Here is a 23,995-nt window from a genome sequence, read left to right as displayed (position 1 = left end):
TCCCGAAGGGTTAAAACGGAACCGGACCCAACCCGGGGCTGCCAAAGGGTTAAAACGGAACCGGACCCAACCCGGGGCTGCCAAAGGGTTAAAACAGAACCGGGGCTGGACCAGGGCTCCCGAAGGGTTAAAGCGGAGGTGGCACCGGGGCTGTTGAAGGGTTAAAGCGGTGGCTGCGGAGCGACACCGGGGCTGCCGAAGGGTTAAATCAGAACCGGGTCCGGACCCGAACCGGGGCTCCGAATGATTAAATCGGAACCGGGGCTCCGAAGGGTTAAATCGGCACCGGGGCTCCGAAGGGTTAAATCAGAGCCGGGTCTGGCCCCGAACCGGGGCTCCCGAGGGGTTAAATCAGAACCGGGTCTGTCCCCGAACCGGGGCTCCGAAGGGTTAAATCGGAACCGGGTCCGGGCCCGAACCGGGGCTCCCGAGGGGTTAAATCGGCACCGGGGCTCCGAAGGGTTAAAGCGGCTCGGGCCCCCCCGGCGGCCGGGCCGGGCCGCTCCCCCCGGGGGCGGTGCGGGGCTGACATCACGGCCCCGCCGCGCCGAGCACCGGCCGAGCTGAGCTGCGGGCAGCGCAGCGGGCACACCCCACCCTCCTCCTCCTCCTCCTCCTCCTCCCTCCTCCTGCTGCTCCTCCTGCTCCTCCTCGCTTCTCCTCCTCGGCTGCTCCTCCGTCTCCCCGGCGCTGCTGGCTCCGCATGCCCGTGCCGAGGTAAGCGCTGCCCTCCGCCGCCCCGGTGCCCGCCCCGGTGCCCGCAAGGTGCCGGGCCCGGCCCCGCCGCCTCCCCCGCCCGGCCGAGCCCGCGCCGCCGCCGCCGCCGCCGCTCCCCGGGCTCCGATCGCGGCCGAGCCCCTCCCGCGGCCGCGGCCGCTCCGGCCCCGCAGCTCTGCTGCAGTTTTAACCCTTGGAGGGGGCGGCGGTGCGGGGCGAGCACCCCCGGGGCACGGAACGGCCCCGGAGCCGCTCCGAGCGGGGCTGGGAGCCCGAACCGCGCCGCGCAGCATCCGAACCGAGCATCCTCCCGAAAAGCGAGCAGCATCCCCCGCAAACCGCGCATCCGCCGGACCGAGCGGCCCCCCCTAAACCGCGCATCCCTCCCCCCAAAACCGCGCATCCCCCCAAACCGCGCATCCCGCAAATCGAGCATCCCACAAATCGAGCATCCCCCGGACCGCGCATCGCCCGGGCCGAGCATCATCCGAACCGAGCATCCCCCCCAAATCGCGCATCCCCCCCAAATCGCGCATCCCCCCCAAGCCGCGCATCGCCCCCGGCCCGCGGCCCAGCCCTCCCGGGGGTCGCGCATCCCCCGGGCCCCTCCCTAGGCCGCTGCTTCCCGGACCTCTACAGGTGGCTGGAAGGGCGTGGAAAACCTCGGGAATGGCTCCGGGAGCTCGGCGGAGGGGGCGGGGGAGGGGGGGGGGGCCCAAATCCATCCTGGAGCAGCTCCCGGATTCCTGCGGGGAAGGTTTTGCTTCCTGGGGGTTGGTCCCATCTCTCCCCATCCCTGATCCCTGGGAACTGAGCCTGATCCCATCCCTGATCCCGCTCTCCCATCCCGTGGCGTTGGCTGTGGCCCTGGAGCGATCCTGAGCCCCTGGATCCTGCTGGATTTGGGATCAGGGAGCAAAGGGGCCGATTCCAGAGGAGCCGTGGGATTTGGGATCACGGAGCTCCAGGCCTGGGCCAATTCCAGACTGTGGGATCTTTGGGATTTGGGATCAGGGAGCTCCAAGCCTGTCCCAGCCCGAGGGTGTGGCACAGCCATGACTTTGGGAGGTCACCAGACATTCCAGGGAATCTGCCTTGGGAAAGGTCACGGGGTGGGAAGGGTCTGGAATGACCTCAGTGGGCTCTGGGAATGGGATTGATGATCCCATAAAAGCCCTGGGCTGTGACACAGGCTGGGAAAGGCCGGAACATTGGGAATGGCACTGGGCTGGTGCACTGGGAATGGGAGGCAGCGGGGCTGGGGCTGATCCCTCTCCAAATCCTGGACTGGGATGTGGGAATGTCCAAATGACCCTGGTTAGAACAGGGAGAATCCCTCCTTCCCCTTTTTTTTCCCCTTAGGAAAAAACTTGTGGGATGTCCAGCACCGTCTTTGGGGTTGGGTATTCCCAGGTGCCATTCCCAATCCGTGCCAGAATCCCTGGAAAAGTGTGTTCCCAGTAATTCCAGAGAGGGGTCGATGAGCAGGCCGGAGCTTGGGATATAAATCCACAACTGAGATCAAAGACCCCCAGATTCCCAGATATTCAGGGGTGCAGTTGGAAGCCAGGCTGGGAATTTGGAGCGCTCATTCCCAGGGTTTTTTTTGGGGGGTTGGGAATGGATTTATCCCAGAAAAAGGCCCCAGGGATAGCACCAGCAGCAGGATGGGGAATTTTCTGTTGATTTTCAGGGAATGGATGAGCAGATGGAAAAGTTTTCTGTCTTCTGTCCCAAAAATTCCTCTGTTCTATCCAAGCTTTCCTATGGATTTTATCTCCTGCAACGTGGATTGATGAAATCCTAAGAAATTCCAGGAACAGCTTCCTGACCTGACCCATCACCGATTCCAGGGCTTTTCCAGGCAAAACTGGGACACGGATCCGGGGAATGTCAGTCCCTGGACATTCTCTGGATGTGGAGAGGGAAAAGGGAAGCGGGACAAGGAGCTGTGAGAGGCTTTTCCGGGATGGATGTGGCTCTCCGGATTCAGCGTGGATCCGGGAAAAGCTCCGGTGATCCAAAGCTGCGGGGATCGGTGGGATGTGGGGGTGGGAATTGTTCCCACAGAAAGGCAGGAAAAGGGGGAGCCCCAGGGAATGTCTGGATCTGCATCCTGCCCCAGCTGCCGGCCTTATCCGGGACAGGAATTTGGGATTCTCCTGCAGCAGCTCCTCCCACGCCGGGGCCGCTTCCCAGAGGAGCTGCAAACCTTGGATAAGCTTTTCCAAAAGTTTGTAAATATTCCCGAGCAATTTGTCCCGGGAGGAAAATCCAGCTGAAAATCGGGAGCGGGGCCCTAAAGCCAGCACCAAGAGCTTTTCCTGGGATTTGGAGGGCTGGGAAAAGGCTTGGGGGGGGCTGGAATATTTCCTGGATCCATCCCTGTCCCGAGCCACCCCCTCCCTTCCCACGGGAAGGAGCAGCCGGAGCTGCAGCTCCTGGGGGAGTTTGGGACCAGGGAATTAAAAATAGGATGGAGCTGGATCCATGGGAATGCTGGGAGAGCCCACGCCTCACTCCGGGAGCTGCCCAAATTCCCTGGAATTGCGGCATGGATGCCATGGAATGGCCACTCCAGCTTTTTTTTTTCCCGGCTTCCAGAAGATCTGTGGGAATCTGGGATAATTATTCTGTGCTGTGGAGCCTGGTTTGGTCTCCGTGCCTTGGCAAGGGAAAAGCATCCCAAATTTTGGGAATTATTATCCCTCAGCCTGGATAACTCTCCCAGGAAGCTGAGGGAGAAGGGATGGGAGTCAGGATGGGAACAGAAAGGGAAAGAAAGAGATTCCTTTGCCATGAAAATGGGGATCCTTGGGAATAGCCAGGTGGGAATATCCAGGTGGGAATTCTGGTCAGGGAGGGGCTGGAGAATTTAACCTTGGATCATGAGCTCCCAACTCCCACCCATTCCAGAGGCTGCTCCCAAATCCCAAATTAACAAATTACTGGGATCTGGGGGCGTGGGCTTTTTTTGGGACGAGGGTTTTGAAACGATTGGAATTTTTCCCAAAAAAAAACACTGTTGAAAGGATGATGGTCCTGGGGTGATCCCATGGCCAAATGATGGAGCTGGGATCCAAAGGAATGGGAACATCCAAAGGAATGGGAACATCCAAAGGAATGGGAACATCCAAAGGAAATGGAGACAAGCCCAGATTCCGGAGAGGAAATTCCAGCTATTCCCTGTTAGGATCAAATCAGCGGTGCCCTCCAGAAGTTCTCCATGGCTGGGGGGTTGGAACGCTGGAATATTCCCAGTGGGAATTCTCTGTGTCCTCTGCTGCCTTGGAAGGGCAGATGTCGTGGCTGGAACAAATGCTGATCCATGGAAAAGCTGATACCGGATCAATCCGGGGGGAGCTCGGTGGAGGGGCTGGGCTGTGTTAGCAGGGAATTGGGATTTGGAGAACATGGATTGGCTTCCCGGGAATGCGGGATGAAGGCTTCTCCGGGGGGGCTGCTAAAAATGGATCTGATGGAGCAGCCTGTCCTTGAGAATTCCAGATATTCCAAAGGGGCTCCAGCAGAGCTGGAGAGGGATTTGGGATAAGGGATGGAGGCACAGGAGACAGGGAATGGATCCCACATCCCACTGCCAGGGGCAGGGATGGGTGGGAAACTGGGGAGGAATGGGATGGGCTGGAATTCCCAGAAAAGCTGTGGCTGCCGCTGGATCCCTGAAAGTGTCCAAGGCCAGGGCTTGGAGCACCTGGGATAGAGAATCCATGGAATGTGGAAGTGGGACATTTCCTGCCTCATTATTCCTTAAAATCCTTTCTTTTCCTTTTCCCTTTTTCCCTTTTTCCCTTTTTCCCTTTTTCCCTTTTTCCCTTTTTCCCTTTTTCCCTTTTTCCCTTTTTCCCTTTGTCCCTCATTCCCAAATTCTCCACAAAACTTTGGAAAAGCCTGGCTGGGGTCACCAATCTTTGGGATTGCTGTAGGTTGGGAACGGGGATAAGGAGCCGTTGAAATCTGGAAAGGGAAAATCCCTGTTCCAAGACAAATTCCCCTTGTCCAAGGCAACTCCAGCCCTCGGCTTTTTAATGAGCTTTAATTGGGATTCCGTGCAATTAATTGGGATTCAAAGGAATTAATTGGGGTCGTTAGCGGGGCCTGGCGGCGTCGCTGGGATCCGTAACCCACACCCGGCCGGGCAGGCTCGTTCCCAACCCCCTTCCCGCTCTTTTCCATGGAATTTTATCAAACCGTGAATAGTTCCATTCATCCCGGATTCCTATCTCCCGAGTCATTCCCTAAATCTGGCAGCTGGGGTGGGGGGAAAAAACCATCTCCGGATGGAGGGAGGCAGCTGCTCCGGTGCCCCCCAAATCCACGGATTCCGGCACTCCCGGAGCCGTGCCAAGGCCGCTCCCAGAAATCCCGCGCTCCTTTGTTCATGGCAGAGCCTCTGGCAGAGGCTCCAGCCGCGGATCTCCAGCGGGAATGGGGCTGGGAAAAGCTCCGGGAGGAAAAAGGCCAGGCTAGGGAAAGGCTGGAGCGGTCAAGGTGTTGATGGAGAGTGGGAAAATCGGGATAAATTGGGATAAATCGGGATAAATTGGGGTAAATAGACTGGGACCTGAGCCCGGATTGGGGTCTGGCTGTGGGAGATCCGGTTTGATGGGAGATGTGGGAATGCTGGGAATGGTGGCAGCCAATCCCTGTATCCAAAGCTTTTCCAACCTCATCTTTTCCAAGCTCGTCTAAAATCCAAGGACGCGTGCCCATCCACTCTATGGATCCAGAATTCTCATGGATGAGCCCCCAGCTGAGTCCTGCTCATTCCAACAGGAAAAGGGACTTTTCCCCCTCTCTGACTTCCCTAAAATCCCCTCAAGTTAGGAAAAATCCTGGAATATTTTTTCCCCTCAAGGAAATGGAATTCCACGGAGCTCAGCCCCATCCTGGTGGAATTCCAGCCGGGAATTTTCCCCTCTGGAAGTGGTGGCGTCTCCCAGCAACTCTTGCTGCGCAAATCCCAACAAATTATGCAAAATGATGGAAAAATTTGGGGAAAATGATGAAAATATCCTTCTCCGCCAGAAGCTTGGGAAGAGCCACGCTCCAGCCAAATTCCCTGTTATGCATCCTGGGAAGCTGCTGGGATGTTTGGGATAGGGCGGTGCCAGGAGCAGGGATCGTTTGGATTTGGGAATGGGAATGACCTGAAAGGCGGAGCCGCACTCTGGGGATGTCCAAGGAAAGCTTGGATGGGGCTTGGAGCAATCTGGGATAGGGGAAGTGTCCCTGCCCATGGAATGGGATGGGGTTTAAGCTCCATTCCCACCCATTCCAGAATTCCAGGATTCCACGATTTCCAGGGATGCTACTTGGCAAAGCGCGGCCCATGGCGATGCTGGATCCCCGTGGATCCCAACCCTTGGAATGCCGCCAGGGACTGGAGTTCATCCCAAAATCCTCCAGATCGTTATCCCCGTTTCCCAGTTTCGGCAGCACTGCAGCTCGGGATCGATCCCAGTTGGAAGCTGGGATCCAAAGGGTTTCCTTCTTTTCCAGGCTCCCGGAGCAGCCCTGATTCCCTGAGCTCCGCGTCCATCCCGGGCGATCCGGAGGCGCCCGAGCAGCGCGGGGCCGAGCAGGGCAGGTGAGGATCCCGAGGGACCCGGAGAGGGATGGGAACCCCCGGGATTCAGTGGGAATCTCCCATCCCATCCCAAATTCCTCCACTGGAAGCTGGGAATGGGCTTCAGTGGTTTTTTATCTGTAGGATTGTGGCGGCAGCTTCCATGGATTTCCTCCCAGAACTTGACCCCTTATCCCAAAAATTCTCTAAGGATCAAATCCCTGGGATGTTCAGTGTTTGTGGGAATGAGGATGAAGGGAATTAATTAAGGAAATGATGCAAAATGGGTGGAAAAATTGGCCCGGGGTGAGAATTCCATGCAAGTTCATCCAGAGGGATCCCAGCTCCCGGTGGGATCATCCCAACTTCTGGAAAAGAGAGCCTTGGGTGAAGAGCAGGGAACCCCGATCCCCAAAAAAAATCCAAGGAAAACCTGGGAAAAAGTGGGATTTGAGGCACATCCCGGGGCAGGGGAGGGACATCGCGGCCGCTCCCGGAATAACGAGGAGAACAAGGAAAACAAGGAAAACAAGGGAAAAAGGAGAACAAGGCTCCCTCGCCTGCCTCCGGAGGGTTCCGCTCATGCCGGGAGCCGGAGCACAAGGAAAGGCTTGTCCGGGATTCCCGAGGGTTGGGAAGGGGGGTCGGTGCCATCCCGTGACCTTCAGCCTCCCCCGGCGCTTCCTGGGAAACGGGAATGTGCAGCCTGGAATACTGACTGGATCCTGCCTGTTTTCCTTCCTCTCTTGTTGGTGGATTTGGCCGCTCCTTGATTTCTGCTGGAAAAGCCTGGGAGAAACTTCCCAAAAAAAAAAAAAAATCCTTTGGGGGTTCCGGGTTTGGAGCCACCCCAGGGTGCTCATTCCTGGGAATATTTGGAATTTTTTACGCGGAAAGGGAGAGCTGTCAGAGCTGCTTCCCGGGGCTTTTTTTTGGAAAAATCCCAGGAAAAAGAAATTTCCTAGGATAAATAAATCTCCCTGTCCCGTGCAGAGCTGGGGCTTGGGAAGGGATTTTTTCCAGGCTATCCCAACGTTTCTGCTCCCGGTGGATTTTTTCCAGCAGTTTTTTGATCCTTTCCCACCTGGCACCTCCCTAAGGAATTTTTTCCCTGTGGGGTCCCTTTTCCGTGACAATTCCATCCTTTTAATTCCCGCTTTAAAGTGGCTTTTCCCCATTTTCCCATTAAAAAGCTTCCTTTAGGAAAGGTTGGATTGATGAGATCTTCCCACCGGAGCCTTTTCCTGGGACAGATCCAAACTGCTGGATCCTGGCTGGAAAATCCTGTTGGATCCAGGGATTTGTGTCGGGATGTGAAGTAATTCTGATGGATGAATCCCTGGCTCATTCCAATGGGAAAAGCGACTTTTCCCCCCTCTCCAACTTCCCAAGAAGTCAGGAAAAAGCCTGGGATGTGTTTTCCCCTCAAGAAAATGGAATTCCAAGGAGCTGGAGGAGGGAAAATTCCCGGGGGTGGTGCCCCAGGGCAGCTCCGGGGGCTGGGAATGTTTTGTTCTCCATCCGGAGCTTCCTGAGGTGGGAAGGACTGGGAAAACAGAGTGGGAGGACAACTGGGCTTGCTTCCGGAATTTTTGCCGGAGGAGGAATTTTGGGATTGTTCTCGGCACGTGGGGCCTGGGAAAGTTTGGTTTTCCTCCTCCGGAAGTTTTCCCAGATGGAAAATGATCCAAACTCGGCTCCCTGAGGGTGCCAGGGGTGGCTTTTGCACCTTTCCAAGAATTCCATGAGACCCATGGAAACTTGGGAAGCAGCTCCAGGATCCAGGAGGGATGAGGATTCCTGGGAATAGCTCAGCTCCGTCGGGACTCACTTGGAGCTTTTTCCCAGTGTTTGGGAAGAGGAGAGGCCGTTCCCAGGATTTCTAGGAAGTTGAAATCCTTGAAAAGTTGGACTCCGGGGAAACCCTAGGCTGGAAAAACCTCAGCTGGGAGATTCCCAGCCGGAATTGCCCCACCTCCCCCATTCCATGGATTCTGTCGCTGCCCCAGGCTGCTCCAAGCCCCATCCAGCCCCACCTTGAACATCCCAAGGATCCAGGGACAGCCCCGGCTTTCCTGGGAATTCCAGCCCGGCCCCTCCCCACTTCCCTAGGGAAGAATTCCTTCCCAAATCCTATAATCCTGCTTTTTTTCAACCATAAATCCATTATTTTTATGGAATTCCTTCGTCCTCCAGAAGGACTTTGGCAGCCACGTGGAATTCCCCAAAAGTGGGAGGAGGAAACGGGATTGGAACCACCAAAAATTCCCTGCTGGGGGTCGGATCCCGGCCCTCTTGAGCGCCAGGAAGGGTTGGGGCGTTTTCCCTGGAATTCCTGGGAAATGAATGGAATTTTTTCCTTTCCCTCTCTGCACAGAGCTCCATGAGGGACCTGCACAAGTCTGAGGTGCTGGGGAGCAAGCGCGGCCTGGTGAGTGTCCCGGGCCGGGAATTCCCACCTGGCTGCGACAAAATCCATGGAAAACTCATCCTGAGCCAGCCCGGAGCCCCCCAGGGGCCGGCTCCGCCCCGGAGATCCCTCAGAATGAAGGGAATTCGTGGCATTCCCACCCCACATCCCAAATTTCTTTGGGATGGAGCATCGATCCTGTGGTGAGGTGGGACTGGGAATTCCAAACCCAGGGCCAGAGCTGGATTGGGAATTCCAAACCCATGGCAAGGTCAGACTGGGAATTCCAGCCCTGCAGTGAGGTTGGATCAGGAATTCCAGCCCCACGGCTGGGCTGGATTGGGAATTCCAGGTCAGCTCCTGCTCCTGAGTTTTCCCCTCCCAGTAGGAAAAATTCCTGGATTGGGATGGGGAGGTGGCTTTGGAGGGGCTCTCCCAGTCTGTTCTGAGGTTTTCCAGCCTGGATTTCAATCCCCCAAAATTTCCAGGATATCAACCCCAAAATATCCCCTGGCTCCGGCTGGGCGGGGTCTGGGATCTCCCCAAATCCATTCCCAGACAGATCAAATCCTTTGGGATTTAATCCCTGAGGCTCCCAAACCCTTCAGCCCTGATGCTCCCAGGTGCAGATTCCGCGTGGAATCCACCAGAAATTTGGGATCACGGGTCTATCCCAGGAATACCCCCAGGAATGTGGCACAGCAGCGAGTCCAGAGGGGATTTTTCCCTAAAAAAATTCCAGATTTTAACTTTTTTCCCCCCATTTTCTGCACAAAAGAATTGAAGGATGTCCATGGGGTGGGATTGGGCAGCTCCAGCTCCTTCCTGGGAATTCCAGATCCTTGATTTTCCTCTGGAAAAGCTGCTCCTGTTTGTGCCCAGCCTTAATGAGCCATTGATGCTGGAAATGTCAAACTCCAGCATTCCTGACCTTTCCCATGGGAAAAAAACTTCCAGGGATGCTCCGGATGCGGAGGGAGGGAGGGAAAACAACCCCACACCCGAGGCTGGGATCAGCTTGGATTTGGGATTTCTGCATATCCCCAAATTCCTACAAAACTCAGCCTTGATTTTATCCAGAAGATCCCGGACAGGGAATTTTTGTCACGACCTCTGTGCCAGGAGAGAGGCAGGAAAACTGGGAATAACAGGATTTGGGAGAGGCTCTGTCTCCTGAATCCCCTTCCTGAAAACCCCAGAGTTTTTTCCATTGGATTTCCTTTTCCCAGTGATTTTTCCAAGCAAATCCCTCCTTTTTTTCCCCCCTGCTACTCAAAACCAAATCCGTTGGAAGAACGAGGGAAGATCTCTTTATTCCCATTAAAAATCCTCAGGACATGGGAAGTGCCACGGTGACAACACAAAAGGGCACGGGCACAATTCCAAGGGGAAAAAAAAGTCTGGAAGGGAGGAATTTTTCCTCCCAAAAATTCCAGGTGAAGGCAGGAATTAATTTCCCCGTGAGCTCGGACGCTCGGGGCGGATTACCGGGAGCTATTTTTAGGATATCCAGGTTTTTTCAGGATTAGGGCCGGGGCTGTGCCTGTTGTTGTGGCCACAGCTCCTTTCCCGATTTTTCCCTCGCTCCCGCTGTTTCCAAGACTCCCGAGGGATGAAAGGATCCTTTGAAAAGCCAAGCACATGGAGACAAGAGCTGCTCCTGCTGCTGCTCCGGGAAAGGCCGGAGCTGCCAGAAAAGCGGGAAAACGTCCAAGCACGGCCGGGGGGTTGTTCCTGCGTTCTTTTCCCTGTTTTCCAGGCATTGCTATTCCTAGGGAATGAGGGCAGAACTGACGGAATTTTGTTCCTGAGTCCTTTTCCTGGTTTTCCAGGCATTGCTATTCCCAGGGAATGAGGGCAGTGCTGGGGATTTGCTCTTGAGTTCTTTGGGGATTCACTCCTGGGTCCTTTTCCACCAGGATCAGCTCGTGGATCCTTGGGATCCCTGCTGGATCCTGGGCTGCTCCATGCACGGAAACCTACAGGAAACGCAGAATATTCCCAATGCTCCCTCCGTCCCCCTCCCGCCCCAATTCCCGCTCTCCCGCCATCCATTTCCAAGCCATCACATTCCAAGCTGGAATTCCTTTGTCATGTGCACCCAGGCGTGTCCTGGATGAGCATTCCCGCTCCAAAGGGGAGCAGCTGGAATTCTGTGGCTTTCTGAGCCTTTGGGAACCCTTCCAGCACCGGGGTTTTTTGGGTGCCATAGGTTTTTTTGGGAATGTTCATGTTGGAATGGGCCCATCCTGATGCTTCCACGTGCATGGTAAAAACAGGAGAGCAACCAGGAATGGTTTTATGGGAATGGGGTTTTTTTGGGAGTGCTGAGCTTTCTTTTTGAGCCTTTTGGGAGCCATTCCAGCACCGGGAGAACGCTTTCGATTTTTCGGGAATGCTCCTGTTGGAATGAGCCCATCCCGATGCTCCCATGCCCATGGTAAAAACAGGAGAGCAACCAGGAATGGTTGTTTTGGGAATGGTTGTTTTGGGAATGCTGAGCTTTCTTTTTCAGCCTGTTAGGAACTATTCCTTCTCAGGGGGATGCTTTAAATTTTTCGGGAATGCTCATGTTGGAATGGGCCCATCCTGACGCTTCCATGCCCACGAGGACAGCCAGGAGCGCGGGGGGTTTTTTTATTTTTGGTTTTTTTTGGGAATGCCGATCCCTGCGTTTTTCCGGCAGGGGATGTCATGGCGGCCGCAGTACCGCAGCTCCAAGTTCCGGAATGTTTACGGGAAGGCGGCGAGCCGGGAGCACTGCTTCGACGGGATTCCCATCACCAAGAACGTCCACGACAACCATTTCTGCGCCGTCAACGCGCGGTTCCTGGCCATCGTCACCGAGAGCGCCGGCGGCGGCTCCTTCCTCGTCATCCCGCTGGAGCAGGTGAGATTCCCCACGGGAATTCCCAAAGAAATGTCCAAATCTCCTTTTACTGGGGTTTCCTCATCATTCTGCTGGAGCAGGTGAGATTCCCCACAGGAATTCCCCAAAAAAACTGTCCGAATTTCCTTTTCCTGGTGTTTCCTTGTCATCCCGCTGGAGCAGGTGAGATTCCTGACAGGAATTCCCAAAAAGTGTCCAAATCTCCTTTTACTGGGGTTTCCTTATTGTCCCGTGGGAGCAGGTGGGATTCCCAATGGGAATTCCCAAAGAAATATCCAAATCTCCTTTTCCTGAGTTTCCTTATTATCCCGCTGGAGCAGGTGAGATTCCCGATGGGAATTCCCCAAAGAAATGTCCAAATCTCCTTTTCCTGGGGTTTCCTCGTCATCCTGCTAGAGCAGGTGAGATTCCCAATGGGAATTCCTACATGGAGCCATCCCAAAGTGTCCAAATATTTTCTTGGATGGGATTCCCAAAGTGTCCCAATTCCTACTACTTTTACTGGGGTTTCCTCGTCATCCTGCCGGAGCAGGTGAGATTCCCAATGGGAATTCCCAAAAAAGTGTCCACATTTCTGCTGCTTTTTCTGGGATTTCCTCATGGCTCCTGGGAATGGGATTCCCAGTTGGAGCCACCCCAAAATATCCGAACCCCTGCCGCTTTTCCTGGGGTTTCCTGTGGAATTGGTGAATTGGGGTTTTTTAAGGAAGAATCCAAACATCCAATCAAAGCATTTTTGGAATCTCTCCAGGAGGTTTTCCCGTACTTTCAGACACTGGGAATGTCTTCAGCCTGACCCATTACAGTGCCAGGTGCCACTCAAATCCCAGTATTCCAAGGAATCAGCTCCTTGCAATCTCATCCCACTGCTCCTTCCCTTTCCTTGGGTTTTCCAGGGAATGGCTGGAGGCACGCCAGGGATTTAAGGTTGGATTTTTGGGAAAAAATTCCTCATCCAAAGGGTGGTTGGGCACTAGAACAGCTCCTTTCCATGGGAAAAGCAGGAATTTTGCAAGGGGTTTATCCCTCTCATCCCTGATCCGGGCGGGATCTTCCCCCTCCTCCCTTTTCCATTTCTATCCAAGATTCCCCTCGCTTTTCCCAGGAATTCCCCTGGGATCTGCCCATCTGAAGCTGAAATTCCCATCAATCCAGCGGCTGCTCCAGCCGATCCCGTGCGATCCGCAGCTCCCAGGAAAAGCAGCAGCAGTGACCTTGAGCCTGGAATTTGCCTTGGAGAGGGAAAGGGGAGCGTTTTGACGGGAAGAGAATCCGTTAAAATGAGATCAAAGGAATTTTTCCAGGGAGGGAGGCCCTGGCACAATTCTCAGGAAAGTTGTTGCTTCCCTATCCCTGGAATGTTCAAGGCCAGGTTGGAGCAACCTGGGATATTGGAATGGGATAAAATCCCTTCCCATGCAACCCATTGCTGGATTCTGGGATTCTGGGATTGCTCCCAAAATTCGGGCACTCACCTGGGCTATTCCTGTATTCCGAGCGGGAATCCACATCCCATCCCTGGGCACCTGCAGCTCTGGGATGCTCCCAGCCTCATTCCCAGGAGGAATTTTGCCATGGCTGAGCTGCATTCCCAAATTCCCAGATCCCAAATTCCAGCTGGGAGAGGGAGCAGCTCTCCCTGGTTTTCTTTCCCTCCATCCCATCATTCCTTCACCCACCCCTTTCCCTGTGCAACATTCCCGCCTCTCCTGAATTCCTTGTTCATTCCGGAGGCAGCTCCAGATGGAAGGAATTCTAATCAGGATTTAATTGCAGAGCACAGCTTGAGCCTCATTAATATTCCCAGAAAAAAAAAAAACCCGGGAGCTTTGTCTGAGCACCCGGAGCGCTCCAGCTCCGGCCTCATCCCCGCTCCTTCCTCACGGATCCCAGCTGGAATCACCATCCACACCCCCTCGATCCCGAATCCTGAGGAGCAGCCCCACATTCCCAGCAAATATCACTTTTTTCCTGGCAAAATCCCGGCGGGATAAAAGCAGGGATGGCGTTCCAAAGGGATCCTCTAAAATCCTGGGATATCCAGCTGGTCAATCCCGCCTGGAGCGGCCCTGGATGCTGGAGGAGTTAATAAATTCCCGATTTTTTTTTTTTTTTTTTATCCGGAGCCTGATTAGCTCATTAAGGAGAAACTCATTTTCCTTGGAAATCAGCAGCTCCCTAATTAATTGTGATCCATAATTAGAAGCTAATGAAGGTAACCCGGATACCGCGGAGCCGCTCCGTGGATTTGCTGCCGTATTTTTGGATCTTTTCCCTGGATTTTGCCCTCAGCAAAGCTCCCGGAATCTGGGCCGGGCCATCTGCTCATCCCAAATCCACACCCCGGGGTTTTCGTGGAGCGATCCAAGGGATGTGTGGGTTGGGAAAAGGGAGCTTTGCTCCTCCCTCCTCCCAGATCCTGGAGCCTCGGGATTGGGAATGAGCCTGTCCCCAGCACCAGGATAAAAATATCCCAAGGGAGTGGGCGAAGGATCAGGAAGAGCAGGATTGGCTCCCTGGGAATGGGAGAATCCCGGAATCCTGGAATGGTTTGGGTTGGAAAGGACCTTAAAGCTCATCCCATTCCATGAACAGGACAGGGCTGGATTTGGGATGGGAGAGAGGATGGATTTGGGATGGGACAAGGACAATTCCCACTATCCCAGGATGCTCCAAGCCCTTTCCGACCCGGACTTGAGGATTTGGTCCTGGAGACCCCTTGGAAAATATTCCCTTCTTGCGAGCCAGGGAACAAAATCCTTGGATGCTGCAATTCCGTCAGGAAACGGCTCAGTGCCGTCACATCCCATCCTTCTGGAGCCAGGCTGGGAATGCTGGGAATGTTCCCCGGGAGAAGGGAAGGATCCAGTGAATCCTCAGGGCCCCTTGCAGGGCCTAAAGGAGCCCCGGGAAAGCTGGAGAGGGACTTGGGATAAGGGTTTTGTTGGGATCCCCACGGATCCCGTTGCAGGGAGTCACTTCCATGGAAACAGAGGGATTTCTGTTCCTGCCAGGAATGAGGAGCTGTTTTCCAGAGGCAGCCAATGCTCTCTCCCGATGGGAGTGGCAGCAGGAAGGGGCAGCCTCTGTTTATCCAGAGGAAGCTGAAATCCAAACTCCTGCTCCCGCCACTGCCAGGATTGTGGGAATGGCTGGATTTGGGACGGGGGAAAGGCTGGAATTGGGATAGGGAAAAGGCTGGATTTGGGATAGGATAGAGTATGGAATTCCCAGACCTCCCCGAGTGTCTTTCCGTGTTTCCTTGGGATTTTCCATCCAGGAATGGGATCCAGAGGTGCTGCCAGACGGATGCTGCACCCATCCCTGAGGTTTTCCGTGTGGGATGGAGTGGAATGAAGGGATTTTTCCATGTTTGTGGAGCTTTCCGTGGAATATGTGGGTTTGGAAGCGCTCCTGGGTTTGCGTTTTCCGGGGGAAAAGCAAGTTTGGGAAATTTCTGATATTGAAATAATTTATCCAAGATTTCCTGCTGGATGGATTTCTGGGAAAAGTGGAGCTCAGCCATTGCCAGGGTGGAGCCGTGCTGCTCCAAGGATGGGAATTGAGGATTTCTCCCACCCCCTTGGATTTGATGCTGACAGATCCCACAGAAAATTCATCCCAGATTTCCATCAGGGAGGGAAATTCCATCCCTCTCATCCCAGAGATGGCTCTGAGTCCCCTGGAATTCCTGGGATTCTCTACACAGATTCCTCAATCCCGTTCCCTGATTCCAGAATCCAGAGGGTTTCCATCCCCTCTCCCTGCTGCTATTCCAGCCACTCCCAGGGAAAAAATTCCCTCTCCACCCCCCCAGTTCCCAGAATTCACAGTTTTTCCAAATAATTCTCCCTTTTCCCAACATAACCCAAAGGATTTTCCCTTTATCCAAGCGCTTCAGCGAAGGGAGGGGCGGGAGCTGCCGGGAGATTTCCTCCTTCCAGCCTTTTCCGTGGAAAACCTCGGAGCCGCCAGAGCCAGGAGAGCTCCAGGCTGTCCCCACAGGGCTGGAATCTGGGTCACCGAGCTTCCCTCAGCCGGGGATCAGGGATCCAGGGATTAGGATTCACCTTGGATTAACTCAGGCTGCCGGCAAGGTCCCACTGAAAAACGGGATAAATGCAGCCGGAATCCGGGATTTTTTTTAGGGGTTTTTCCCTTTTATTGCCTTTATTTTTCCTTCGCCTTTTCCAGGTGCCCTGGAATGGCACATTCCTTGTCCTATTCCCGGTGTGTGCAACCAATTTGTATCAAAATTCCAGACTTCTTGGGAAGAAACGATCCCTAATAACCAAACTCATAGCTGTCCTCCTAATAAATCCTGATAAATTTTGGGAAAATCCATCAAATTTTATGGGAAAAGGCATTCACTTGGCTGATTCCTCAGAATCAGAAAATAAAAGAAAAAGAAAAGGAAAGAAAAGAAAAAAAGAAACCAGAAAAGAGGTGGAATTTGAATTTGTGCTGTAAAAATTCCATCCACCTGGAATTCCGCGGTTTCTCTGGGAATTTCTGTTGTGACCAGGGTGTGAATGAAGTCCTGGCAATGCAAATCAGAAATTCGGGAAAAGCGGGATAAGCTGATCCTCTGGATAAGTGATGGGGGCTGGAATATTTCATGTAACAAAGATAAAACCAGGAATTGCATCCCAAGAATTCACTGGGAGGCAGAACTAAGGAATCACTGACATTCCCACGTTTCCTTTTCCTTCTCTGTCTCATCTTTGGGAATTTCTCCTTCCCGAATCCCTCCCTGCAGCTCGAGGGAAGAAATGAATCCCAAGAAACCTTGGGAGTGACAGCTCTGGAGCCGTTCCTGGCCCTGATCCGACTTCCTGGAGCTGCCGAGGGCAGAATTCCCAGCACGTTCCTTTGTTCCCAATAAACGGAGCCGGGAGCTCAGCACGGGAAAAGTCGGGAGGGAAAATCCATGAAATATTCAGCGGCCGTGCCGAGCTGACCCAGTTATTCCGCACGCTCCGAGCGCCGCTCCGGCACGGAGCCAGAACGGAGCAGGGAAGGACACCAGGGTGGCATCCGGACACGGAGCTTCCTTGGCAATGGAAAAAGCTCCCATCCCGGTGGGAATCTTCCCAAGAGGCTCCGTAAAAGCTTTGGAAATCCCGCATGGAAAGATCCCCCAACCTGCCGGGTCACGGATTGGGGATTAGCAGGAGTTGTGCGATCCCAGAATTTGGGGTTTGTTCCATGGAGGAGAACCTTGGAAAATGGTGATCCTGAAGTGTGGGAAGGAAATCTGAAATCTGGGAGGGAAATTCCAAATGCTCCGACTCCCGGCTGGGTTGGATGAGCTTGGAGCAACCTGGGATGGGGAAGGGGATCCTGGGCAATAGCAGGGATTGGGAATGGATCTCCTGGAAGATCTTCCCACCCAAACTGTTCTGGGATTCTGGGATTCACGCAGGATCCAACGGCCGAGGGGCTTTGGAGCCTCTGGAATCTCTTCCGGTCCTTTCGCCCATGGATTTGGATCCTGAAAGGAGAAGTTTGGATATTGGGAAAATTCCCTCATGGAAAGGGTTTTCCAGCCCTGTCTCCATTCCCAGAGGGACTGAAAATCCCTGTGGATCCAGCCCTTGGGAACATGGATCAGTGCTGGGAATGGTGAGACTCCACGATCTTGGAGTGCTTTTCCAACCCCAATATTCCATGATTCCATGAATTCCCACTAAGCTCCCAGCTGTCCTTTCCCTGCTCCATGGAGTCTGAAGAAACCCCTTCCCATCCATGGATCAGCTGGGAATACTGGGAATATTGGATAAACTCAGTCCCTGGCTTGGCCCGTCCCAGGCTGAGCCGGATCTCCCTTCTCCAACAATTTCCCATCCCTGGAAACACCAATTTCTCCCAAAATTTGATGTTTTTTCCCGATGTTTTCCTTGCTTTCCCACTCCAGACTGGCCGGATCGAGCCGAACTATCCCAAAGTTTGTGGTCACCAGGGAAATGTGCTGGACATCAAGTGGAATCCCTTCATTGAGAACATTATCGCCTCCTGCTCCGAGGACACCTCGGTGAGCCGGAATTCCGGGATGCGATTCCCAGATCCATCCATCTTCCCCATCCCATTGATTCCCCATTTTGATATTTCCATGGCATTTGTTTTGGGAATGCTGAGGGACAGGAGATCAAAGGCAATCCCAAATTGTGCCCAGCCTGGCTCCTGGGCCAGAATTCCCTCCTGTTCTTTATTTTCTGGACACAAATCCAGAGGATCCAGAGGGTAATTCCCATGAGGAGCAGCTGAGGGACCTGGGAATGCTCAGCCTGGAGAAAAATGGGATCTGAAGGGAATTCCAGGCTCTCCTAAAGTCCCTGACAGGAGGGGGCAGCTCGGGGAGGTCCTGGGGAAGGTTCAGGTTGGAAACCTCCATGGAGACAATGGAAAAGAGGAGCTAAATCCTGGGAAAATCCCTGGTGGTTTTTAGAGCAACTAACCTGGAAAATCTGGGAGTCTTTATCCCAAAGGATCCCAAAATGTGGAGTCTGTAGGGTCAGGAAGGGCTGGGAATCTGGGAATTCAGGATGAGGATTCCAGCGCCCTGTCTGGATAACACCACCTGCCCTGGTTGGATTTTTCCCAAGGGATCCCAAGGATTTGTTGTTTATCCTTGAGGTACTGTAGCAGGGCTGATCCTGGAATTCCCGAAAGCTTTGTTTTTGGGAATTCCAGGATTCTGGATGTTTTTGGGAAGGAGCTTTCAAGGCCAGGAGCTGGGATGGTCCAAACCCCATTCCGGGTGTGGATCCACCCTGGCTGGATTTTCCCCAAGGGATCCCATGGACCCCTTGCTCCTCCTTGAGGGCCATCAGCAGCAGGGCTGATCCTGGAATTCCTGGGCAGGACAGGAATTCCAGGGGCGGGAGTTGGGACGCGGCTCCGAACCCCGTTCCAGGTGCGGATCTGGGAGATTCCGGAGGGGGGACTGAAGCGGAACATGACGGAGGCGGTGCTGGAGCTGTACGGGCACAGCCGCCGCGTCGGGCTCGTGGAGTGGCACCCCACCACCAACAACATCCTCTTCAGCGCCGGCTACGACTACAAGGTCAGCATTCCTGGGACTGCCGTTCCAAAGGGCTTTCCCGGATTCCGGCACCGCTGGGGGTCACCCGTGGGTGGCCGGAGCGGGATCGCGGAACGCTGGAATGGTTTGGGTTGGAAGGAGCTGAAAGCTCATCTCGTTCCGTGCTTTCCATAGGCCAGGGAGAGCTTCCATAGGCCAGGGAGGCATTCCATGGACCAGGAACAGCTTCCAAAAGCCAGGAACACCTTCCACAGATCAAGAACAGCTTCCATAGATCAGGAATAGCTTCCACGACCAGGGAGACATTCCATAGTCCAGGAACAGCTTCCACACATCAGGGAGAGCTTCCATAGGCCAGGGAGACATTCCAGAGGCCAGGGAGACATTCCAGAGACCAGGAGCAGCTTCCATAGGCCAGGGAGACATTCCAGAGGCCAGGGAGACATTCCAGAGACCAGGAGCAGCTTCCATAGGCCAGGGAGACATTTCATGGATCAGGGAGACATTCTGTAGGTCAAGGAGACATTCCATGGATCAGGAACAGCTTCCATCGGCCAGGAACATCTTCCACAGGTCAGGGAGAGCTTCCATAGACAGGGACACATTCCATGGATCGGGGAGACATTCCATGGACCAGAAACAGCTTCCATAGACCAGGAACAACTTCCATAGATCTGGGAGAGCTTCAACAGACCAGGAACAGCTCCCAAAAACCAGGAACAGCTCCCTTAGACAAGGAACATCTTCCATAGACCAGGAACAGCTTCCACAGAGCAGGAACACCTCCCGCCATCCCGGGTTGCTCCAGAGGCTCTTCCCACAGGTGCTGATCTGGAACCTGGACATCGGCGAGCCGGTGAAGATGATCGACTGCCACACGGACGTGATCCTCTGCATGTCCTTCAACACCGACGGCAGCCTCCTGGCCACCACCTGCAAGGACAAGAAGCTGCGCGTGGTGGAGCCGCGCTCCGGGAGGGTCCTGCAGGTGGGACGGGCGCCTGGAGTGAGATTTTCAGGGAAGGGTCCTACGGAATGTCGGGAGAATACCCCTCAAGTGCCGCAGGTGCTCCCACGCGTGCGGTGTTTTCCGCGTGGTGGAATCCGGTTGCCAGCCTGGTTGTGGAGATGGTGGGAAAGGCTTGGCCTCATCCCAAGCGGAGGAGTTGGAGGCTTTGATTCCGTTGGTAATTAAGGATTTGTGGAAAACGGTGGGAGTAAAAGGGGAAGGTACTGGAGGTTTGGAGGAGGATGGTGGGTTCTCCCTGATCCTCGGGAAAATGGGAATGTCGACTTGCCCCGGGACAGGTGCCGAAGGACAGAGCTGGAATTTCCCCAGGATGAGGCTGGGGGAGCAAGGAAAGGGCTTTCCTGGGATGAGAGCTGGATCCAAGGGGAATTCCAGAGCCCATTCCTGTCTTGCAGGAGGCCAGCTGCAAGAACCACCGCGTCAACCGCGTGGTTTTCCTGGGAAGCACCAAACGGCTTCTGACCACAGGAGTGTCCCGCTGGAACACCCGGCAGATCGCCCTCTGGGACCAGGTGGGTGCCGGGATCCCCCTCTGTCCCTGCTGGAATTCCTGCTCCATCCCTGCCAGAATTCCTGCTCCAACCCCACCGGGATCCCTCTCCAGCCCTGTCCAGATCCCTGCTCCATCCTTGCCGGAATTCTTTCTCCATGCCACTGCCATCAGGGCACGGCTAACACCGGGATTTTCCTGTTTTCCAGGAAGATTTATCCATGCCTTTGATCGAGGAGGAGATTGATGGGCTCTCGGGGCTCCTCTTCCCCTTCTACGACGCTGACACCCACATGCTGTACCTGGCTGGGAAGGTAGGGATGCACGGAGCATCCGGATGTGCCATTCCCAGAAAAATGTCCCAGCATTGCCCAAGGGACTGGGGCTGGAATTTGCATCCTGGAATGGTTTGTATGGAAAGGGAGCTTCAATGTCATCCAGTCCCATGGATGTCCCTGCCATGGGACACATTCGATCATCCCAGGCTGCTCCAAGTCCCATCCATCCCAGGATATTCCAGGGATCCAGAGGCACCCACAGCTTCTCTGGGAATTCCAGCCCAGACCCTCCCCACCCTCCCAGGGAACAATTCCTCCCCAGTATCCCACCCATTCCTGCCTTCTAAGTGCTCCTAATCCTGGTTTTTCCCACCTTCTCATTTCCAAATCCATTCCCATCCCTCTTCCCTGCTGCTCCAGGGCGACGGCAACATCCGGTACTACGAGATCGGCTCGGAAAAGCCCTACCTGAGTTATCTCATGGAATTCCGCTCGCCGGCTCCGCAGAAAGGGCTGGGTAAGGGTGGAGGTGCTGCTGCTCCATTTCCCAGAGCATGGAAAAGGTGGATGGGGAAGGTGCTGGATGGAGTGACAGCAAGGAAAAGGGTTTGGATTGGGTTTGGGTTGGATTGGATTGGTTTGGAATGGGTTTGGATTGGGTTTAGATTGGAATGGGTTTGGGTTGGGATTGGGATTGGGATTTTCCATGCTGGAATTGCGTGGACGGGTGACCCCGGTGCCTCTCTGGTTTGGGATTTTCCATGCTGGGAATTCCACGGATGGCTGATCCCGGTGCTCTCCGCAGGGGTGATGCCGAAGCACGGCCTGGACGTCTCCGCCTGCGAAGTTTTCCGTTTCTACAAACTCATCACCCTCAAGGGGCTCATCGAGCCCATCTCCATGATCGTCCCGAGGCGGGTGAGTCCTGGATTGTGGGAATGAGGGGGATCTGGAATGTCCGGCTGGCTCTGGAGCCATGGACATGCCCCGCTTTGGCCAATCCCATGCATGGCTCTGTCCCCACCATCCCTGGACCTCTCCATCCTCACTCATCCCATGGAATTTCAACCACAATTAAACGGGAATGTTTTTAGGGAATGTTTCTCCAAGGGGTTGGTCTCACTTGAGTTTTGGGAATTTTGGGGAAAATATCTCTTGGATTGGGGTTTTCTGGGAAGCAAATCCAGCTGCTGGCCAGGGCTGGGTGAAGGACACGATCCCAGGTTCTCTGCTCCAGCCAGCACTTCCCAAATTTCCTCCCTGTGCCTAGAGTTTCCCAACTATCCGGGTGTTTATTCCCTCTGTGGGGCAGGGGATTATTCCCCTGGGCCCAGGGAGCAGATTCCCAGATCCCATTGCTCTTCTCTTCCCCTTTTCCCAGTCGGAGACGTACCAGGAGGACATTTATCCCATGACTCCAGGGACGGAGCCAGCCCTGACCCCAGACGAGTGGCTCAGTGGGGTCAACAGAGGTAAACCCACCGGGGGGGTATCCCAAAAATATCCGGGATGTGGGAAAAGACCACGGCATCCTGCTGATCCGCCAGCTCTCCCACAGATCCCATCCTGGTGTCACTGAAGGAGGGATACAAGAGGAATTCCAAGATTGTCTTCAAGGCTCCGGTGAGGGAGAAGAAGAGCGTGGTGGTCAACGGGATCGACCTCCTGGAGAACGTCCCACCGCGCACGGAGAACGAGGTGGGGCAGCCCTGGAGTGGGAATGGGAATGGGAATGGGATCTGGGGATGAACCTGGAAAGGCACCGTGCTGCCAGTCTCCATCCCAACAGGGGCAGGAATGTGGGATCCCTCCAGGGATGGGAGCCCGGGATCCATCCCATTAACCTTTCCCATGGTGGGAATGTGGGATCCATCCCATGAACCTTTCCCATGGTGGGAATGTGGGATCCATCCCATGAACCTTTCCCATGGTGGGAATGTGGGATCCGTCCCATGAACCTTTCCCATGGTGGGAATGTGGGATCCATCCCATGAACCTTTCCCATGGTGGACACCTTTTCCATGGACACCATCCACTATCCCAGGCTGCTTCAGTCTGGCCTTGGACACTTCCAGGGATCAGCTCCTCTGGGAATTCCTTCCCGAAATCCCATCAAAATCTCCCATCCTTCAGTTCAAATCCGTCCCTTGTCCCCAAAATCAGCCAAGTTACGGCCCATTCCCAGCATGGATCTGGCAAAATCCTGGGATGAGCCGATGTGATCCCACCCTTCATCTCCATCCTTGCTTTCCAGCTGCTCCGGATGTTCTTCCGGCAGCAGGACGAGATCCGGCGGCTGAAGGACGAGCTCTCGCAGAAGGACATTCGGATCCGGCAGCTGCAGCTGGAATTAAAGAACTTCCGGAACAGCCCCAAGAACAATTGACTCCAGGGATGTTTTCTAAAGAAATTCCTTTGTTTCTACTCCTGAATTCCTTGGATCCACTCACCCAGAACACAATTCCGGAGTCCGCGGCTGCCGAGAGCCTGGAATCACGTCCTGCGTGTCTTGTCTGGCACTAATCCCGCTCTAACCTGATTCCTGGGAAAGCCTGGAGGCTCCCAGTAAGTCGGAGCCATGTCCTGTCCGTTGGGATGAGCCAGCCCGGGGCAGATTCCCGGGAAAGCGCGACGCTTCCTTGCTATTAATTTTTTTTCCTATGCAAAAAATGTGACAGTGGGAGCGGAACTGGAAAAGGGGCGGGAAGTGGGAAGGGCTTGATCGTCAAAGGGGGTTTCCGTGTGGGAATCCGGGATCCTTCCCGTGCTGGGAAACTGGGATCATTCCCATGGTGGGAGCCTGGGATCCTTCCCATGGGAGCAGGACGGGATCCTTCCCATGATTGTAACTTGGGATCCTTCCTGTAGTGGGAACCTGGAATTCTTCCTGCAGCCGGAGCCTGGGATCTGTCCCAGGATCCTTTCCCATGGTGGAAATTCGGGATCCTTCCCGTGGTGGGATCCCGGGATATTCCTGGGGGTGCTGCCCCATGGATGGAGCCCAAGGGATGGATCCTGAGGATGGATCCCAAGGGACGCACCTGGAGCTTGCCAGGCTCAGCACTTTGGACAATCCCAGGACTGACGGGATTTGCCTGGAGCACAGGGAATGACACCAAATCCCATTGGTTTTTCCTGGAGATCCCAATTCCCACTCAGTCCGAGCTGCTGAAGTTCCCAGCGCGGGCCTGTCCCGTCCGTGTCCTGCGTTCCCTGCTGCGTTCCATGTGCTGTCATTCCTGATTTATTTATGCTCCCACGGGATAGTGATGGAATAAAATCTTTTCAGAACACCAGAACCGCGTTCCCGCCTCTCCTTCTCCATCCAGGGGCTGGGGGCGATCCCAAGGAAAATTCCTGGGTGCGCTCCCCCGGACCAGGGAAGGGGGGAGAAGCCAAAGATGGATCCCAGAATCCAGCATGGATCCTCCTTCCAGCATTCCCAGCTCATCCCAACGCTTCCAGCATCCAACTCATTCCGGAGGGAGGGAAGCACGGAGCGCTGCCTCTTACCTGGGATCCAGGGGCTCCTTCTTCCCAGCCTGGCA

At 54.6% G+C, this 23,995-nt stretch overlaps 1 protein-coding gene across 2 annotated transcripts; it reads left to right on the top strand.

The window, feature by feature from the left end:
- Positions 1-450: 450 nt before the first annotated feature.
- On the top strand, positions 451-23,746 carry CORO2B (coronin 2B). 2 transcript variants are annotated; one of them, XM_077185797.1, is made up of 14 exons: positions 460-717; positions 6,238-6,325; positions 8,682-8,735; positions 11,401-11,604; positions 17,522-17,638; positions 18,521-18,670; positions 19,473-19,637; positions 20,075-20,191; positions 20,379-20,483; positions 20,868-20,964; positions 21,253-21,365; positions 21,829-21,919; positions 22,006-22,145; positions 22,702-23,746. In XM_077185797.1, exons 3-14 carry the CDS (start codon positions 8,688-8,690, stop codon positions 22,831-22,833), a joined length of 1,479 nt encoding a protein of 492 aa, XP_077041912.1. In that variant the 5' UTR covers positions 460-717; positions 6,238-6,325; positions 8,682-8,687; the 3' UTR covers positions 22,834-23,746. The 2 variants fall into 2 exon arrangements, with proteins under 2 accessions (XP_077041911.1, XP_077041912.1); XM_077185796.1 differs by lacking the exons at positions 6,238-6,325; positions 8,682-8,735 and having other exon boundaries at positions 451-717; positions 18,469-18,670.
- Positions 23,747-23,995: the final 249 nt, after the last annotated feature.

Source organism: Agelaius phoeniceus, chromosome 13, assembly GCF_051311805.1.
Source record: "Agelaius phoeniceus isolate bAgePho1 chromosome 13, bAgePho1.hap1, whole genome shotgun sequence".
NCBI lineage: Eukaryota > Metazoa > Chordata > Aves > Passeriformes > Icteridae > Agelaius > Agelaius phoeniceus.
The sequence above is the reverse complement of the archived record's forward strand: the minus strand, read 5'-3'. Positions and strand labels throughout refer to the sequence as shown.